The following is an 18,709-nucleotide window of genomic DNA, read 5'->3' as shown; positions in this document are numbered from 1 at the left end:
TTGTCTGTACAATTTGGTTCCAATCCTAATCAAGTCAAAGTAAATGAGTTTTACAGTTGGCTCCAAAAAAAAGCAGAATCAGGCATTTTATCTTTTTTTAAAAAACTCTATGTTGTGGCAATTAATGTTTCAGTTTAGAAGCCATGAATCAGAATCAAAAATATAAATATTACTATGAAGTGTAAGTATGTCAGTTGATCCCCACCTCTGTTGTTTATTCTTGCCTTAAGCACAGCCATTTGGTGGATTTCATTTCCATCAAGTTCTTTGGCAGTAAAAATTACTCAGAGGGAAGCTGATTAATAATTTACTGCCATGAATTTTGAAGTGCAATGAATTTTTCAAGTTGATCTGACTGGTAGTATGCTTATACATAGAACAATGAATGTACAGTTTAATCTAATTTCTTTCTTGGCTTGTACCTTTTTATTAGTCATTGGGCAAATTGGATATTCTATGGCTAACTGTAAGTTATGGATCTTTCACTCTGAGACTTCATCTTATTCATTTGTTCTTCTGAAGCTAAGCTAAATAACAGTGGCTCAGAAGCATAAAATGCACACATGATACTTGTAGAATTTTTTCTCTTTTCTGTGCCTTCACTTCATATTATCTAAGACAGGACACCTGATACGTAACAAGTACGTGATAGTTTTGGATAATTTTTCTTTGGAGTTTATTGCAAAACAGACTCATTTAATGGCCTTTAATGATGACTGAAAATTGCAGTATATTAGACTGTAAGAATCCCATTGCAACATGAAGGCAGTGACAGATCTTATAGTAAAAGCCATCAATAACTGTTTTTAACTCTGGGACACGCTACATGTTTTAAATCTTTTTTTTTTTAATTGATGGTGCAACTCCTTGTGCCGTAAGAGTTGGGAAGGGCTAATTGCATCCACGTAAGTAAGAGTAGCAGAATCTAGATCTAATATCGAAATATTTTATTTTTTTGGTGAACAACAAGTATATTTTTTGAACTTTATAAACCCACTGTGGTTTTGAGTGGTGGCATAATAGATGGGCTTTCCATATATATGATGGAAAAGATTTAAGAAAACTGAGCAATCCCATCTATTATGCCATCAACCGAGCTATCATTCAAAACCACAATGGTTAAGACAGTTCAAAAATACTTTTGTTAATCACACCCCCAAAAATTACAATATTAGATCTAGATTTTGCTTTCCTTATTCATGTGATGAAATAAGGTACTTCTTGAATAGTCAAGAACAGTGGTTCTCAACCAGAGGTACACGTACCCCAGGGGGTAGGCAGAGGTCTTCCAAGGGGTGCATCAACCCATCTCAATATTTGCCTAATTTTACAACAGGCTCCATAAAAAGCACTGGCAAAGTCAGCACAAACTTAAATTTCATACAGACAAAATGAGAAAGTAATCTTTTTTTTTCTGCAATAGTGTGCTGTGACACTTTCGTATTTTTATGTCTGATTTTGTAAGCAAATAGTTTTTAAGTGAGGAGAAACTTGGGGTACGCAAGACAAATCGGACTCCTGAAAGGGATAAAGTAATTTGGAAAGATTGAGAAACACTGGTCTAGGACATGCCTTCTTCCAGGCACAGGGGGCTGGGTGGAAACAAGATAAGAGAAGGATATAAAAAGCATTATTAAGCTTTTGCAGCAGGTATGGAGCAATGCGGTTCGGGAAAGAAAAAACAAGATCAAAAAGTTAGGTGGAAACCTAAGTTCACCAGGACCTTGAAAGCAAGGGTGCAGAGTTCACATTTGATGTAGAAGATGAGAAGAAGCCAATGACAGGATCTGGAGGAGGAGGACACAGTCAGAGCAGCTGACAAGGTAGATGCTTTTCACAGCTACATAATTGATAGGAGTTGGGGTGGGGTGCAGGAAGATATAGGTGGGGAAGATAGGGCCTGTGTAAGCTGAGACCATAAACTCCGTGACATCTTAGGAAAATGGTCATGGTTGCTGTTGCAGTTATAGATAGGTTTGGTTGGTTGTTTTTTTACCCTTGCCACTAACCGATCAATAGAGCAGCCTGTGATAATCATGACACAGCCCCTGAAGGTGCCTGAAGAGACCCAGTAAGCAATTAACACAAAAAGTGTATTTCTCTTTAAGGCTGATCAGTTGCAGTGGTGCTGTCAGTTAGCCTCTGAGAACCTTCCCCAGTATGGTGGTGTCACTGTTGTCTCAGACCTTTTTTCAGTTGAGTCATTAATAAGTCCTCAGCGCTGTTCTCTTGCCATATAAGGACATAGGCGGAAAGGTATGTCTTGATGGTCTTTAGCAGTTGGAAAGGAAAGATAATTAAGGCCAAGGAGCCCAAGCTGTATGTGGCTGGCACAGAAATACTTTGGGTCTCAGAACCACATTGAGATGCAGTAGTTTTCTAAAGGAAATCTAAAAATAGGGAGGGAAAGCATAGGTCTGCATGTGTCCAGTATAATGAGTAACTCAGAATTACTGATTTAGTTGGGGATTGGCCCTGCTTTGAGCAGGGGGTTGGACTAGGTGACCTCCTAGTTGGAGGTCCCTTCCAACCCTGATATTCTATGATTTTATACTGTACAAAGAGCAAGGTTCCTATTCTGTATGTATGTATACATTCTTAACATTTGTAGACTCCCATCACAATATAATAATAATCACAATACTTAACCTTTATATAGTGCTTTATCTTTTCAAAGTGTTGTACAAACTACTATTTAAATGTAAAGCCTTTAGGTAATCTGTAATATCTGCGCTGTGTGCTGGAGTTTAATGTTGTTCAGGAAAAAATGTTTTAACTTCACACAGATAAAGGTAAAAAACGTAATCCACAGAATAAAATGAGCTTCAGACGCTACTATTTAGCAGTGGGCTCATGGTGTCTTTCAATCTTCTCTTAGGAGAATCTCTTTTACAATAGCTGGTTTCTTCTCAGATCTGGCCCATATTGTATATGGTAATTATAGCTCTGCTGAAATTCCAAGCTAAAAACAGAAATGCAGCATGTGCTTATTTTCCCCCTACAGTTCTCAAGCCAAGAGATTGGAAAAGACTGGCTGGGAGAACAGGAGTGCAAGCAATAGACACGTCTACTCTTTATTGCAAACCTGCTCTGCCTGGGAGTTGGTAGCTGTCATTTTCTGGTGCTTATTATGTATGCAGCAAAAGCTGATCTGATTGGATGTAGTAGGACCTAAGGCGAGGGAGCGAGGGAGTGGAAAGGGAGTTCTGCTTGCAGCACTGAAATGTAAACAGTGGAAAGAAAGACAGAGTAAAAAGCACTTATGCTCTGAGCAGCAAACAGCACACTGCAAGATTTGATGGCTCTTGTAATATACCTTCTGTGTATCTATCTGTACACGACTTGATGAATTAGCAAAGATACTTCTGATAATCTCTCTTCCGTGGATTTAATATAAGGGGCAACTGGGATGCACTAGCCTTCTTCGTCACTGCAGCTCCTCTCTGCTCTGCACTGTAGTTCAAACGGGGCAATGGAAATGAATATGAAGAAGTTCACAGTGCGTAGGTTCTTTTCAGTATATCTCCGCAAGAAGTCTCGGTCGAAGAGCTCAAGTTTAAGTAGATTTGAGGTAAATTTTTATTAAGTTCTTTATATGTGGCAAATACTCTTGTGTGCTTTTTATAGAGGTGGGGGATGGCTGCACTTGCTGATGTAATCAGCAGTTAAAGGTAATCTTCCTCTATAGGTGGTGGTGTTTGCAATGGTATTATTCAATATCACTAAGCTTTTTTTGTAATGCACTGTATATTGCAAAATATATTTGGCATGTTATTGAGGCTTATTTCACTGGCATAGCACGTGAGAAGGAAACCTGAATCAGGACATTATAAACTTGTTTGAAATAATTACAGATTCACCTAAATTAGCACAGACAGCACCAGAATCTATAGTAGCTGCCTGCTTTACTCTTCCTAACCCCACCCACAACTCAGTCTATTGCAATACTTGGTGTTCAATTATTTTTTTCATGGTTTGCGAAAGTGACTCACCGTTCTTTTATCCAGGATAGTAATTGCCCTTGCTTTGTCTTCCTATAGGCTCCCATCCTTGTCACATATTTGCATTCATCTTCTCTTCAGCCCATCCATCCTGGCATTTTTCTGTTACTGAAAAGGAGAAGTTGTTTGGGAAAATGTCAAAATAATCTATATAAAATGTGTTCACACTATCACCAAGTGAAATGCATTTTCAGTCAGAAAGAAGTATTAATGTATAAGAATGTTTGGATGGGGCAGGATCAGGATTTCTGTATTCCATCCATCACATCGTTTTTTGACCCTGTATCTGGATTTGGGAACAGTCAGTTTTATATATATAATTTTTTGTTCTCTTTGTCATTGCAGATGATCTGCTACCTCCCCATTAAAACAAAGGTATACAAGGCCTGATTCTCCCTTACTTGCATTTGTTTTTTCATAATTCCATTGACCTCAGTGAAGTTACTCTCAGTTTGTGCCAGTGTCCTGAGAGGAGGATCGGGTTCATACTGTGCAAATAAATTAAAAAAAATATATTTCCTTCATGTTATATCTAAGACATCAAATAGCTATTTGATGATAATGGTCTTGATATTGCATTGCTTAAGCAGGATATGATAAAGACTGAATTTAAATAGATTTTTTTTAACTATTTCCTGAAAAAATCGTATTGCTTGCCTAATTCTATTTCACCCATCAGATAGGAATACATCACAATAAAAAAACAAAACTCCACCAACTAATGTTGGCACCAATTGACATCCAGCCACGTTGATCCAAACCTCGTTGGCAGGGAAAATAAATTTCTCCTCCCTCAGCTTTGTGCCCAAATCATGGAAGTGCTAAATTAAAGAGATGTATCTTGCAACAGTCCATGAAAGTAATCAAATCCATGCTCCACCAGAGCAGATGCAAAGCCAGGTGCAAAGCTGTGGCTCTTCCACGAAGAAGTTCTACTCAGGGACTAACAAGAGCATCATGATTGATCATTAGTGCCTGGACAGAGCATAGCAGGAGATGACTTCTGAGGTGTCAGAGTCCCACCAGACCACTCGTGTTAACTATTTGTGTGACAATGCCATTGGTTCGTTACATTGGGAAGGAGCAGTTTCCACCATGCTAATAAACTAATCTGTTGGATAGTCTGACTCTGACTAGCACAACTCCTCTACATTTACAATAATTCAGATTCCTATTTTAAAAGAAGTCTTTAAAATTCTTTTGGACATAGTTATGAACAATAATTGCCTTTTAAACAAATTATTAGATTTTCTTTTAAATGTCTGGGATATTTTCTCTAAACTTGTTTTCTTGTACCAGGATTTACTGACTTTTAAATAATCTTGTTCAAGAACTATTGTAACCTATTTAAGTTACAAAGTATCACATCCACTCCCCACTTCCCTCCTTTATTTGGCAGTAATAACCCACTTTATGCAAAGTCACTCTGTATTATAATGCAACAGGGAACAGGGGGTTTTCAACCAGGAAGGGAAAAAAGTGATTTAAAAATCTGTTCTGCTATTTAAGTGTGAAAATCATCAGAGAAGTTCCGACTTAGTGGAAAAACCAAACACAAACACCAAGCCCCCTGTGTGAATCCCATCCCTTAGCACTTCTGCATATACACTCGTAATTGCAAGCTAATGAGTATTCATCAGCAAAATATAAAGAGCAAAGGAGGCTTGCTGGTAGTTGGATCGTTCAGAATAGGAGTATTCTCCTTCCAAATAGATACACTTATAAAGAGACAAAATATGAAGTCGGTACATAGAAATTTATCATGAACAAAAAATAAAATAAAGGCAGGGAACTTGGCGAAAATACACATAGCAATGTTTTGCTTAGTGGTTTGTTGCTAATGCACCTGGCAGAAACCATGTGTTGGTAGATCTGATTTGAAATTTATAGGAGGATCATTGTCTGTCTGTCTCCCTTTTACCCCTGTTTTGCTTCAAGTAATTTTATATCCTTAAATTACCACACTTGCTGTAATGTCTAAGATATATCTACTAGGTAAGGTTTTGCTGGTCATTTTATCTCCTCCCCCACCCCACCCCCCATTCTTGTGCTGTTACTGCTTGGTTTAACTCTAGTTGTACAAGATTCATAGCTCTGTAAATCAGAGGTATGGATGCAGAAGATGACTTTGCAAGTTGCAGACCAAAACTTGATCTTTGCTTAATGGCTGCAGTACACCAATATCACTTCTTTATCGGAGACATCCAAATCCATTGCCTCATTTACACTATTAGGTTTTTAACTTGTTCATGACTTAAGTTGTGCATGAGAAAGGTAGTGGAGACCAATACTATGGTAAATAAGGAACATGTTGGGGTTTGTGGGGTTTTTTTTTTTTTTTTTCTTATCCAAAATGTGCCCTTTATATTATTCTGGAGAAACTCAGCTAAAATTTGTAATTATGTTGTTACATATTTAGTTTTTAAGTTTTATACTATTTTTCAATATTTCTTAACTTTCATTTATATTTTGTGATGTAATATTATTCAACATGCAGGGTCAACTTCTGCCCTTGTACATGTGCACACAATTCCCATTGAAGTCCACTGAACACCCAGTGAAATCAAGGGGAATTGCAAATGTGGAACTGAAAGCAGAGTTTTGTTTATAGTTCTTACTGAGTGTCAATGAGCATAAATGTAAAACCACCAGGAGAAAGTGCACATGGCACAGATCTGCTAAAGACTTTGAGCCCCACTGGAATGTGTCTTGTGGCAGAGATGAAGATTCCTTGACTTATAAATAAAGGTTAAATATGACATTCTAATAAAACAATGCAGTAAAGATGCAACAAGCAAAGAATTTAATTATAATATTTATTCCAATGATGCAAAAGCCTTTCCCGCCTTTAAATGTTTCTGGAAACATGAGAATCTAAAACATTTACCAGGAAAGAACAACTGCCGATGTTCTCCATTTTTGTTATTTTCAGTTATTTTTAACTTTGTGTTTAGTCACACTAATATCTATGATCCATATTCTAGCCCTGTCTAGATCCTTGATATAATGTTGACCAAGGCTCCAAAGTGAGTCAGTACAACTCTTAGAGAAGACAGTCCTGGCTGATAGCTCTGTAGAGCTGTCATCTTGGGAAAGACCATGACCATCAGCAAAAAGATTTCCCCTGAATCTCTCCCCTCCATGGAAATCTGATTAATTTCTGCAGAGCCTGAGCAAGAGGATCATGATCTGTGGGGTAGGGCTCTTCATCTCTGCCATAAGACACCTTCCAGTGGGGCTCAAAGTCTTTAGCAAATCCATGCTGTGTGCACTTGGGAGGCTAGACCCAATAAAAATGATGTCTCCAACCTCTGAGAAGCTCTATTGGTCCAAGGCACAGTGTGCTCATGGAGTCCTGAGTCCCTTTCTAAATTGGGCCTGACCACTTCCAAGGTTAGTTGTGTCACTCCAGATACAAGTAATGTGAATCTTAATGGCTAATAGTCCCTCCCCCCAATAAACTCCTTCCACAGTAGAGAGCCAGGATTTGACCTAATATGAAGGCTGGGGGAGGGGGGGGGAGTGCAACTTAATCAGCCACCTTCATAGTCTCAGGTCATTAGTCCCAACTGTGGTTCCACTATCCTCATTCCTTTCTTTGATGAAGGACATTTCTTTTTCTGGTGATTGGAATATAATCAAGCCCTTGCGAGTTCTTCTCCAATTCCTATGTGCTGCTTTGCAAAGCCAGATCAGTACATCTTTGTGTCTTGGTATGTAAATCCTTGGAGCTATTGGATGGCTTCACGCGAAGTATTGTAACATCTTTGGAGCTGCAAAGATAATACAGTTATTGGGGCATATAAATACATAGATATAATTTCACATCTCACTAATGAACAGTAACACAAGGAGTTTGTAAGAAATAAAATTCCTTGCTGAGATCATTCAGCATGCAACAAGATTGTTTAAAATAGCAAATCAACAAATCACTTTTCTGAAAATGTTCCTGGATTAGACCTTTCAGCGTGTTCAGGGTCTCCATCTACACTTATTATTTTTATATCAACTTATTTTCAACATCCTCCTCCTTTTTCCTGACTGTAAGATTGTTCTCATGGTAATTAATACTTTTGTTGGGGGATTTTCAAATGTACAAATGGGGGGTGAGACCCCCAACTCCCATTGACTTTTTCAACGTTTAGCTGTTTTGGGGGTTTTTAGAGAGAAGGTGGGTGAAGTAATATCTTTTATTACACCAATTTCTGTTGGTGGAAGACACAAGCTTTCAGTCTTACACAGAGCTCTTCTTCGGGTCTGGGAAAGGTACTCAGAGAAGTGTCACAGCTAAATAGAAGGTGGACCAAACTGTTTAGCATAAGGAGTTATGCTGTAAGAGACCATTCAAGATGAAATGGACAGTTAACACCTCTGCACTCACAGGACAAAAAGCTTTTGACAGTCTCCTCCTTTGTGTTTGGTGTACAGTTTTCCTTTTAAAAAAAATCCATTTCCCATCCTTGAGCTCACTTGTAGGGCACATTGTAGTTACTTTATATCATCCCAATCAGAGGTCAGGTGGAATATATGCAATGACTGGTTGTACATTCACCGACTGGAATTTGATGTTGGACAGGTTCTGTAGAATTAAACAGGGATGAAACAATAGAAATTAACTAGGATTCTACAGAAATTATTCTAAAAACTACATAATTTAAAAGCATTAAACCAGTACATAGAATATAATCACGTCCCTTCATTTTTCATTTATAATGTTTAAAATTTTGTGGGAATTCTTCTGTGTTTACTACAAAAATTGAAAAACTTGGGTGAATACTGGTGAAAATTAACTGCACAATTTTCTAGGGAAATATTGGGGGATGGGAGGACAGGAAAAAAGGATCAAATAGATAAAAATAAGAGTTTTAAAACTAAAAGCAGTTTTATGCTGTGGTTTATTTCTACTGACAATGTACAATTCATGATACACACACGTACATGCATATGTGTATTTTCAACGACATTGCCTCACTTTAACAGACAACCTCGCATTTACACTTAGACTAATTTATTATTAGCGTAACCTTGCCAACAGAATAAGTAGATATGTTTATCATTCTATATTAAATTATATAAGAGTCTGTAGGACTTTTTCCATTAAGGATAGCACAATGCCTTTCTCTTCAAATTACATTGTATTTGCAGTGTCTCTAAATCAGTGGTTTTCAACCTTTTTTCATTTGCGGACCCCTTACAAAATTTTGAATGGAGGTGCGGATCCCTTTAGAAATCTTAGATATAGTCTATGGACCCTCAGGGGTTGGTGGACCACAGGTTGAAAACCACTGCTCTAAATAAATCTGTATCTAATTCATGAAGAGAAAGAAAGTAAATTGATCCAAAACTGAGGAAAAACAGCCAGTATCCCATTATATTGCAGTCTGCATATAATGTCCAAAGAAACACAGTAATCTTGATAAGACTGCTGCTTCTGTGCATCATCCATCAGGCTAAAATTTGAAATTGCTGCAACAAATCAGCTGGTTTATTATCTATGATGTCCAAAACGTTAGTAAAAAGCTACAATAATCTCTTTAAAATAAATTATCCCAGTACATGAGACAAAAACACTTCAAAGTCAGAATGTTTATGCAGATAAATAAGCTGATATGTTTGTTTCTCCACTTAGCAAGTTCAGATACACATTTTTTACACAAGAGCCTAGTTTGCATCCTGACTTTCAGGTAGTAAAAAAAATTAGTTCAATGAGATTGTTCAGTTCCTACAGTAGCTTCCTAGATGACTTTGTGTTCACACATCAAACATCCATATCAGACACATTGTCTCTCCAGAGACACAGCACTCAGAGAGTTTGGTATCTCAAGAAGCAGATGAAGTGATAGATGGGGAGAACCTGACATACAATGAACTTGGCCTGCTTGTTGTATTAAAAGACCTCAACCTCCCCAGGGTCAAGTCCTTCACCAGTTCAAAATTTGTTTACTTAGGTTTATTGAATGAAAATAAATAAGTATAAATACTCCTCAAATACAGCACTCCTGCTTCGTAAACACATCAGGGTGCCTGCTACCTGCAATTTTATTATCCTCCTTCTCCTCCCCCCCCCCCCCCGCATAGAAGATTTTTCCACTTTCGAGGAACTGATGAAACACTCATTATCTAAGCCTGAGTTAGACAACAGTTAGAGTTAAGCTAAGAGAGGTTGGGAGGGAGGAGGTGGTGGTGGGAAGGGTAGTTTTCTGATCTGAAATTTCCAATTTCAGAAGTAATACTTACAGAATATACTGATGTCAGATCCAGCTGTGACACCATGCAAAATGCAACTTCCAGCTGAGAAGTACTTAGCACACAGTGTCCATGGGCTTGGCAAGGGACAGGCTCGCTTTCTTCACATAGTAGGTTGCTGCTTGCACTTTGTGAGGATAGTAGCTCTAGTCTCAGCAGTGGTAAAATAGAGGACCCACAAAAGGCAAGTCCAGGGCCAGAAGAGGGAACTTAACACTGAAATGAACTAAACCAATTAGTTTTCAGGCCGCTGACTGGCAGACACAAAAGAAGTCAAGGATAGATTACTAATGTACTCTTTTATTAAATACAGTATTTCGGGGAAAGGAGAATATTGCTGTATTTAAAAGTTTCCAATTGCAAGTTGTGATGTGTGAAACTTTATAAATTATAACAAAACTCCGCACCAGGTAAAGCTTACCTGACTTCAGGTCTCATTATAAATGCAAAATAAAGTGCAGTTTGAATTTCTGGGGGGGAGGGAATGCTGTTTTTGTTTCTTTCTGGTTTTGACTGGCATAATCTTGCATTCTCGAGTTTCACTGTGTGGTTCAAGTTAATACAACCCTGAAATCAAACAGAGAGGTAAAGCCCATGAAACTTGGTAGTTTTGGGCTGAGTTTTACACAGTTACCCTCCAAAATTGTAAATCAACACAAGTTGGCTTGAAATGTGATGTTTGCTGAGATTTTTTCAGACAACCTGGGTGGTCGATTTTGAATGGAAACCATGCTCTACATGACTTCAGCCATCTGAAACTACAATAGACAAAAGTTGGCAGTTTCCAATGATTTTCGCTTTGAGCTGCTAGGTTCGTTGAAGCACAAAACTCAAAGTGAAACACTGTGGGTAGAAACACAGAGCAAAAAAGGCAAAAAGTTGGTAGAGGAGGCAAAATTTACTGAGTTTCACCTAGTTTTAGTGACTGTTAACGATTCTTTTCCAAGGTACTGTAGATGCCATAGAAACTGGGCTCATTTCCGCCACTGACTTACAGTGCCGTGGAAATGGTGTAGCATGGAGCCAGAATCCCAGTCAGAAGTTCCTGCTCATTTGAAACCTGAGCTGAGTCATGGGGGTGTAGGTCTGAGTCCTGATACAGCAGCAGGTGGGAGCTCAGGAATCTAGTGGGACCTGCAAGAGTTTCTGCTGCTCGAAAGAGTCAGGTTTCAAGGGGAGGGGAGAGGTTGACCTACAAGGCGTTTGAACTGTGGGATGGTGAGAAAACAGACAGAGCCATCAGGGGTTGTGGTGAATTGGGTATGGAAAGCTTGTTGTGTGGGTTAGGATTTTGGGTGAGTAGCAGAATGGGCAGGGGGCACTCTAGAGATATGCGGTAAGGCCACATTTTGAATTTGCTTTGGAACCATCTGAATATTGTTCCGTCCCCGAACTGACTGTCTGCTATGAATCAACTGTTCATGAAACAAATGTTCTGTTGTTTGGATGACATTTGAATTTTCTCCCAGCTATTGTCCTGGTCAAGTATACACATGGAGGCAGAATGCTAAAAGCAACAATGTACTATTCCCAGTGTCAGGGTCTACAAAGTAAACAGAGTTTAGTCAGATTAATGACATGGAAGAACCAAATCCTGATCTCTGAGGAGTGAAAATGTTCTCGGTGATGCACAGGTGCTTTGAAGAGTGAGTCCCCAAGAGCCTGATTTCTAAGAGGCTGAGCAGCCTCAGCTCCTGCTGACTTCCACAGGATTTATGGGTGCTCAGAACTTCTGAATCAGGCCACCAAAATTCTCCACATCAGTGTTCAGCAGGTTCAAATCCTTGAGCTTTATTTATGGGAGGAAAGGAGCAAGGCGAGAGAAATTCATTGGCCCATGGTTGCAGATAGCCACTGGAAAATGGGGACTCGCTCTGCCTCCCAAAAGCAGGGATGCTGAATCCCAGACCGTGACAGTCCACTGATCATCGGGAAGATAAATGAGTGATGCCAGCTAGAGAGCTGTATTCCTGTGAATGTGACACTGCAGAAGGGTTACAAAAAGCAAGGGCGAAAGGGCAAACTTCATCTCTTGCATATGGTGTGTACAGTGAGCCTTAGCTTTACAGCTCTCCAGGATTATAACAGCCATGGTTGTTCCAGTCAAGAATGGCAGGGAAGAGTGGGTGAGCAGAAGTGAGAGGAACAGAGAAATTAAAAGGAACAGATTATAAAAAGAGGGAGGGAAACAAAGGAGTGGCCTGTTTCTCATAAACCAGGTTAGTCAAAATGTTCTATTTTAAAACCATCACAAATTTTGTACTTTAAAAAACAAATTATGCTTTTAATCTGTTCATTGTAGATGTATTATCAAGGGATGGAAATTTTAATCCACAACTTTACACTTCCATAATTACTAAGGAGAAACACTATAAAAAGAGAAAAATCCAGGAATTTTCCCCTCCGAAGGGATAGCCCATCACCTGTCTCTGTTTGCCATGAGATTTTTTTAAAATGTTTTTGCCAACAATTACTCGAGTGAATTTTAACACTCAGGTTGGCCATCTTTATCCCAGAATCCGTGACAAGAAGTGGAAGATTGGACAAATGACCAGGGAAGAGTATAAAAATATTGCTCGAGGATGCAGGAGTGAAATCAGGAAGGCCAAATCACACCTGGAGTTGCAGCTAGCAAGAGATGTTAAGAGTAACAAGAAGGGTTTCTTCAGGTATGTTAGCAACAAGAAGAAAGTCAAGGAAAGTGTGGGCCCCTTACTGAATGAGGGAGGCAACCTAGTGACAGAGGATGTGGAAAAAGCTAATGTACTCAATGCTTTTTTTGCCTCTGTCTTCACGAACAAAGTCAGCTCCCAGACTGCTGCACTGCATGGGGAGGAGGTGACCAGCCCTCTGTGGAGAAAGAAGTGGTTCGGGACTCTTTAGAAAAGCTGGATGAGCACAAGTCCATGGGGCCGGATGCGCTGCATCCGAGAGTGCTAAAGGAGTTGTCGGATGTGATTGCAGAGCCATTGGCCATTATCTTTGAAAACTCATGGTGATCCGGGGAAGTCCCGGATGACTGGAAAAAGGCTAATGTAGTGCCCATCTTTAAAAAAGGGAAGAAGGAGGATCCTGGGAACTAGAGGCCAGTCAGCCTCACCTCAGTCCCTGGAAAAATCATGGAGCAGGTCCTCAAGGAATCAATCCTCAAGCACTTAGAGGAGAGGAAAGTGATCAGGAACAGTCAGCATGGATTCACCAAGGGCAAGTCATGCCTGACTAATCTAATTGCCTTCTCTGATGAGATAACTGGCTCTGTGGATGAGGGGAAAGTGATGGACGTGTTGTTCCTTGACTTTAGCAAAGCTTTTGACACGGTCTCCCACAGTATTCTTGCCAGCAAGTTAAAGAAATATGGGCTGGATGAATGCACTATAAGGTGGATAGAAAGCTGGCTAGATTGTCGGGCTCAACGGGTAGTGATCAATGGCTCCATGTCTAGTTGGCAGCCGGTATCAAGTGGAGTGCCCCAAGGGTCGGTCCTGGGGCCAGTTTTGTTCAATATCTTCATAAATGATCTGGAGGATGGTGTGGATTGCACCCTCAGCAAGTTTGCAGATGACACTAAACTGGGAGGAGTGGTAGATACGCTGGAGGGTAGGGATAGGATACAGAGGGCCCTAGACAAATTAGAGGATTGGGCCAAAAGAAATCTGATGAGGTTCAACAAGGACAAGTGCAGAGTCCTGCACTTAGGACGGAAGAATCCCATGCATGGCTACAGACTAGGGACCGAATGGCTCGGCAGCAGTTCTGCAGAAAAGGACCTAGGGGTTACAGTGGACGAGAAGCTGGATATGAATCAACAGTGTGCCCTTGTTGCCAAGAAGGCCAATGACATTTTGGGATGTATATGTAGGGGCATTGCCAGCAGATCGAGGAATGTGATCATTCCCCTCTATTCGACATTGGTAAGGCCTCATCTGGAGTACTGTGTCCAGTTTTGGGCTCCACACTACAAGAAGGATGTGGAAAAATTGGAAAGAGTCCAGCGGAGGACAACAAAAATGATTAGGGGACTGGAACACATGACTTATGAGGAGAGGCTGAGGGAACTGGGAAGAGAAGAATGAGGGGGGATTTGATAGCTGCTTTCAACTACCGGAAAGGGGGTTCCAAAGAGGATGGATCTAGACTGTTCTCAGTTGTAGCTGATGAGAGAACAAGGAGTAATGGTCTCGAGTTGCAGTGGGGGAGGTTTAGGTTGGATATCAGGCAAAACTTTTTCACTAGGAGGGTGGTGAAACACTAGAATGCATTACGTAGGGAGGTGGTGGAATCTCCTTCCTTAGATATTTTTAAGGTCAGGCTTGACAAAGCCCTGGCTGGGATGATTTAGTTGGGCATTGGTCCTGCTTTGAGCAGGGGGTTGGACTCGATGACCTCCTGAGGTCCCTTCCAACCCTGATATTCTATAAATGGGTGTCACATCTGAGGAATGGCTCTGTCTCTAGGCAGAGGGAAGGAAGGGCAGAGAATGAAATGTGAGTCATCACCATTTTCATGATTATCTTTCCACCAGTAATCAAAATGGTTAGATGTACCCTTGGTTTTTGAGAGAAGGAATACTGATATCTCTAGCTCAATGATGTGCAAAGCATAAGCTGATACACAGCAGACGGCAGTATTTTTAAAAGTTCAACCCTGGTCAATATTTCTTCTGGGAAATCTGAGCAGTTAAAGTAACTTTAGATCAGTATATCGTGTTTCAGAAATGATGGATCCTAAGAACACTTGACTGTGTTCTATCCAGGACTTCCATTTGGGAAAGGTAAATTCACTTCCTAGATTTTCAAGTATCGGGCATTGTGAATGCTGCCTGAAATAAATTCAGTCCCACCAAACAATATAGGCCAAATCATGGTTGCTTCAGCACAGGCGAGCTGAGAGGAAAGCAAGCCCAGGGAGTATTTCTCTGTCTTGCACAGAAAGAAACTAGAGCTGACTGTAGCAATAGCAGCCGGAGGGAGAGGGGCGTGTCTGGATGGAGCCCTGTCTGCACTGGGAGGAGGGGGAGAGGGAAGGAAGAATTGTTTACACCTGTTATACAGGTGTAACAAGTTCCACTGTCTGGCGCTTTTCCCCCCAGTGCATCTGGAGATATTATCTGAGTAAAGTGGCATTTAGGTTTTTCACAGATATCTAGAGAATGTGGGGAACACCATTGGTGCTGTGTGAGGAAAAAATTTCAAAGTTTTGTAGGGTTACTTCAATTCTACAGAAGTTTTGCAAAGGCAGAGAGAAAAATGTTCTCTACAATAACTTTTTGGATGACCCAGCTGTCCAAAGGAGCCTTCTTTTGTAGCTGCTCTGTGTGCAGAATTGCCACTGACTTCACAAAACCAGAGCTTGTTTGGGGTTTAAAAAAAGTCTGAAGTCACCACAGACACCATCACCTTTTCTCAGTCTTTGATCACAGGAAACAGTGATTCCTTTCTAGCTTTGGCAACAGTTAGTATGGTGGTTCCTTGCTAAAATCAATTTGTATTTAATATAGTACTCAACCAACTGTCTTATTTTCAGCTGTGAGTTAATGTCTAAAAATTGTTAATCCTTATTACATTCAGGTGCTAAAGATGGAATCCGCCACCAAACCCTAAACTAGTGAAGAGAGACAGTCTAAACTTACACTCAAAAATCAAATGTCAGTGCAAAGTTATCCACTCACAGCTAGTTTCACCATGCCTCTGCTTTAGAAGGTTTTTTTTTATACTTTGTCTACTTTTAAGTTTCCAAAACTGGTCTACAGACAGAAGAAGAGGTTTCCCTCTCAAGGCAGTGTTGTTATGCACAAACTGGCAAGAATCAAAAAGCTACACAACTTTGAAACTCTTCAGACACAGAAAATTATAAGATTACACGTTTCTATTTGGGCTCTCCTATGTAGATTTTTTTTTTTATCACACTCATGACTGTGGTATCTAAATTTCCACCTATTTTTAATTAAGTCTTAAACAGTTAAGGACAAACACTGTTCAAAACATTGGACTTTCCTTTTTGAGGAGATTCAAGGAAATTACATAATACAGAAATAAGAGCCAATTTACTATTGTATTTACAGTACCTCACTTTATGCCTGTTTCACCAGATATCACACATGACATCTGAAGTCCCTTCTAGCCCTACATTTCTATGATTTTATTACTACAAAAGGTGCAAGAATCTGGTAAAAATGAAATAGGAGCATCTCCATCTGAGAGAGGTGTATTCCTTTGCACTAGACTTGTGCAAAATGTTTGCAAGTGAACTGGAAAACTTCAAAGTTTGAGGAGGTTTTTATATTTCAGTTACATGAAAATTAGTCATATTTTGAAACAATCTTGGTTTTTAAACGGATGAGGCCACTTTTGAGTGAAAATAAGTGATTCCTTTTTCCAACAAATTATTTGATTCTTTTCAACATATGTTAAAAAAAAAGTTTCACAACTTTTTGAAACAACATAGACAAAATTTCACATCTGGACATATAACTATGAAAAGTTAAAGTGTTGTGAAATAGCCTTGACTAAGTCATAAATATTTTTTCCATGAAAAATATTCATTTTTTTCAGATCATTAAAAACTTAGCAATGTTTTTTGGACAGAGCAATTACTGTGGAAGCTATTAAATCCCCAAGGCAAAGCATGAAAGATTTACATTGTTGATTTTAAAAGTGTTGTTCACTTGCTATCTCAGACATCTTCAGATCAAAGTTTGTCTTGTACACATACCATGGGAAAGGAGGTGTGCCCAGTTGAGAGACTACGCGGAGTTGCATCCTACAGAATCACTAAACATGGCCTCTAGCCACATTCTCTTTGTAATTAAAGGTGGAGAACAAAGTTGATCAGTTGTAGGGTGTGTGGATATTATTTGGCTGGTGAACCAAAACAAAGTTCTACTTATCTGTCAAGGAAGTTAGCCATACAAGCAAATATTATGGAGGTGTTCCTTTATATCTCCTAACAGTATTTCTGACAGTTTGCATATAAATTATCTGAGGCTTTTGGGCTCCTGGCAAATTGCTAGTTCAGCTCTCTGCTCTGCATCACAAGGTATGACTCCTGGCTCTTTGTTCTTTTAAGAAGTCCCAATCAGAGTACTGATTTTGATGATTGTCAGGGTTGACAAATGCCAGGAGATTCGAGGGATCCATTGGTCTCTTTCTCTAATGTGCTACCACTATGAGAAGAACTCAAACCTTGAACATATTTAGTTTTAATGGAACATTTCAAGCCACCAGTGTTTGAATGAGTTCTAAATTCTCCAAAGTTCTCACCATCACTTGGTGCTTATATTTACTCTACTATCTTCAAAACCGTACACCGCAGTGTTGATTTTATAAATTGCTGGGTTATTTTCCAAAGGCAGGACAAAAGGTTGCTTTGTTTTTGTTTTTTAACTGGTGAGGAAAGAAATGGGGGTGAGAAGCAGCTCGAGTCAATTTGTAAATTTGGCAGCTGAATTACTCTACCCTCTTGGCATTATCTCTCACATGTTCTAATGATGTCCATGGCTGTTTAATACCAATCTGAGACTTACGGAAGAGATTTACAGAATTTTTACTATAGTGATAACTTTTCTATACATTTCTTAAATCAGCCAATAGTATTCTGCAGCAAGGATGTCATTCTGTGCTATATTTAAGGCCCTCCATTTTTGGTTTCTACATATATATATTTAACCTAAACATTCCCAGGTTCTACAAAAGCTAGTATTGGGTTTCTGCTGATATTCATCCAAAATCTGGACCATTCAAGTACATGCAAATACTGCTTATGTTCATAGATCCATAGATTCCAAGGGCAGAAGGGACCCTTGTGATCATCTAATCCAGGGGTGGCCAACTTCAGCCTGAGAAGGAGCCAGAATTTACCAATGTACATTGCCAATAGCTACAGTAATATGTCAGCAGCCCCCACCACGCGCTCCCAGCGTCTCCCACCCACCAGCAGCCCCTCCAATCAGTGCCGCCTCCTCCCTCCCCTCATCTCCCGATCAGCTGTTTCATGGTGTGCAGGAGGCTCGGGGGGAGGGGACAGGGAGGAGCAAGGGCACAGCAGGCTCAGGGGAGGGGGTGGGAAGGGTGGAGTGGGGGCAGGGCCTGTGGCAGAGCCAGGGGGTTGAGCAGTGAGCGCCCCCCGGCACATTGGAAAGTTGGTGCCTGTAGCTCCAGTCCTGGAGTCGGTGCCTATACAAGGAGCCGCGTATTAACTTCTGAAGAGCCGCATATGGCTCCGGAACCACAGGTTTGGCTACTCCTGATCTAATCTAACCTCCTGTATAACACAGGTGTCATAAATATAAAGGGAAGGGTAAACCCCTTTGAAATCCCTCCTGGCCAGGGAAAAGCTCCTCTCACCTGTAAAGGGTTAAGAAGCTAAAGGTAACCTCGCTGGCACCTGACCAAAATGACCAATGAGGAGACAAGATACTTTCAAAAGCTGGGAGGAGGGAGAGAAACAAAGGGTCTGTGTGTCTG

The 18,709-nt window shown here is 40.1% G+C and overlaps 1 protein-coding gene across 7 annotated transcripts in view; it reads left to right on the top strand.

The window, feature by feature from the left end:
* The window catches only part of RPS6KA2 (ribosomal protein S6 kinase A2), a 476,285-nt gene that overhangs the window by 219,524 nt on the left and 238,052 nt on the right, over positions 1-18,709 (top strand). For 2 of the 7 annotated variants that reach the window (XR_012158128.1, XM_073337898.1), the window contains exons 1-2: positions 3,208-3,571; positions 4,347-4,376. The exons of 4 other annotated variants lie outside the window; for them this stretch is intronic. Coding sequence is in view for 2 of the 3 variants with exons in the window: in XM_073337898.1 (XP_073193999.1) it covers positions 3,473-3,571; positions 4,347-4,376 (129 nt within the window). In the remaining variant the exon portion in view is untranslated. Of the gene's footprint in view, positions 1-3,207; positions 3,572-4,346; positions 4,377-18,709 lie in introns of those variants that run through there. One more of the 7 variants, XM_073337902.1, reaches the window with a different exon arrangement.

Source organism: Lepidochelys kempii, chromosome 3, assembly GCF_965140265.1.
Source record: "Lepidochelys kempii isolate rLepKem1 chromosome 3, rLepKem1.hap2, whole genome shotgun sequence".
Lineage (NCBI taxonomy): Eukaryota > Metazoa > Chordata > Testudines > Cheloniidae > Lepidochelys > Lepidochelys kempii.
This window is presented reverse-complemented; position numbering and strand designations above follow the sequence as displayed.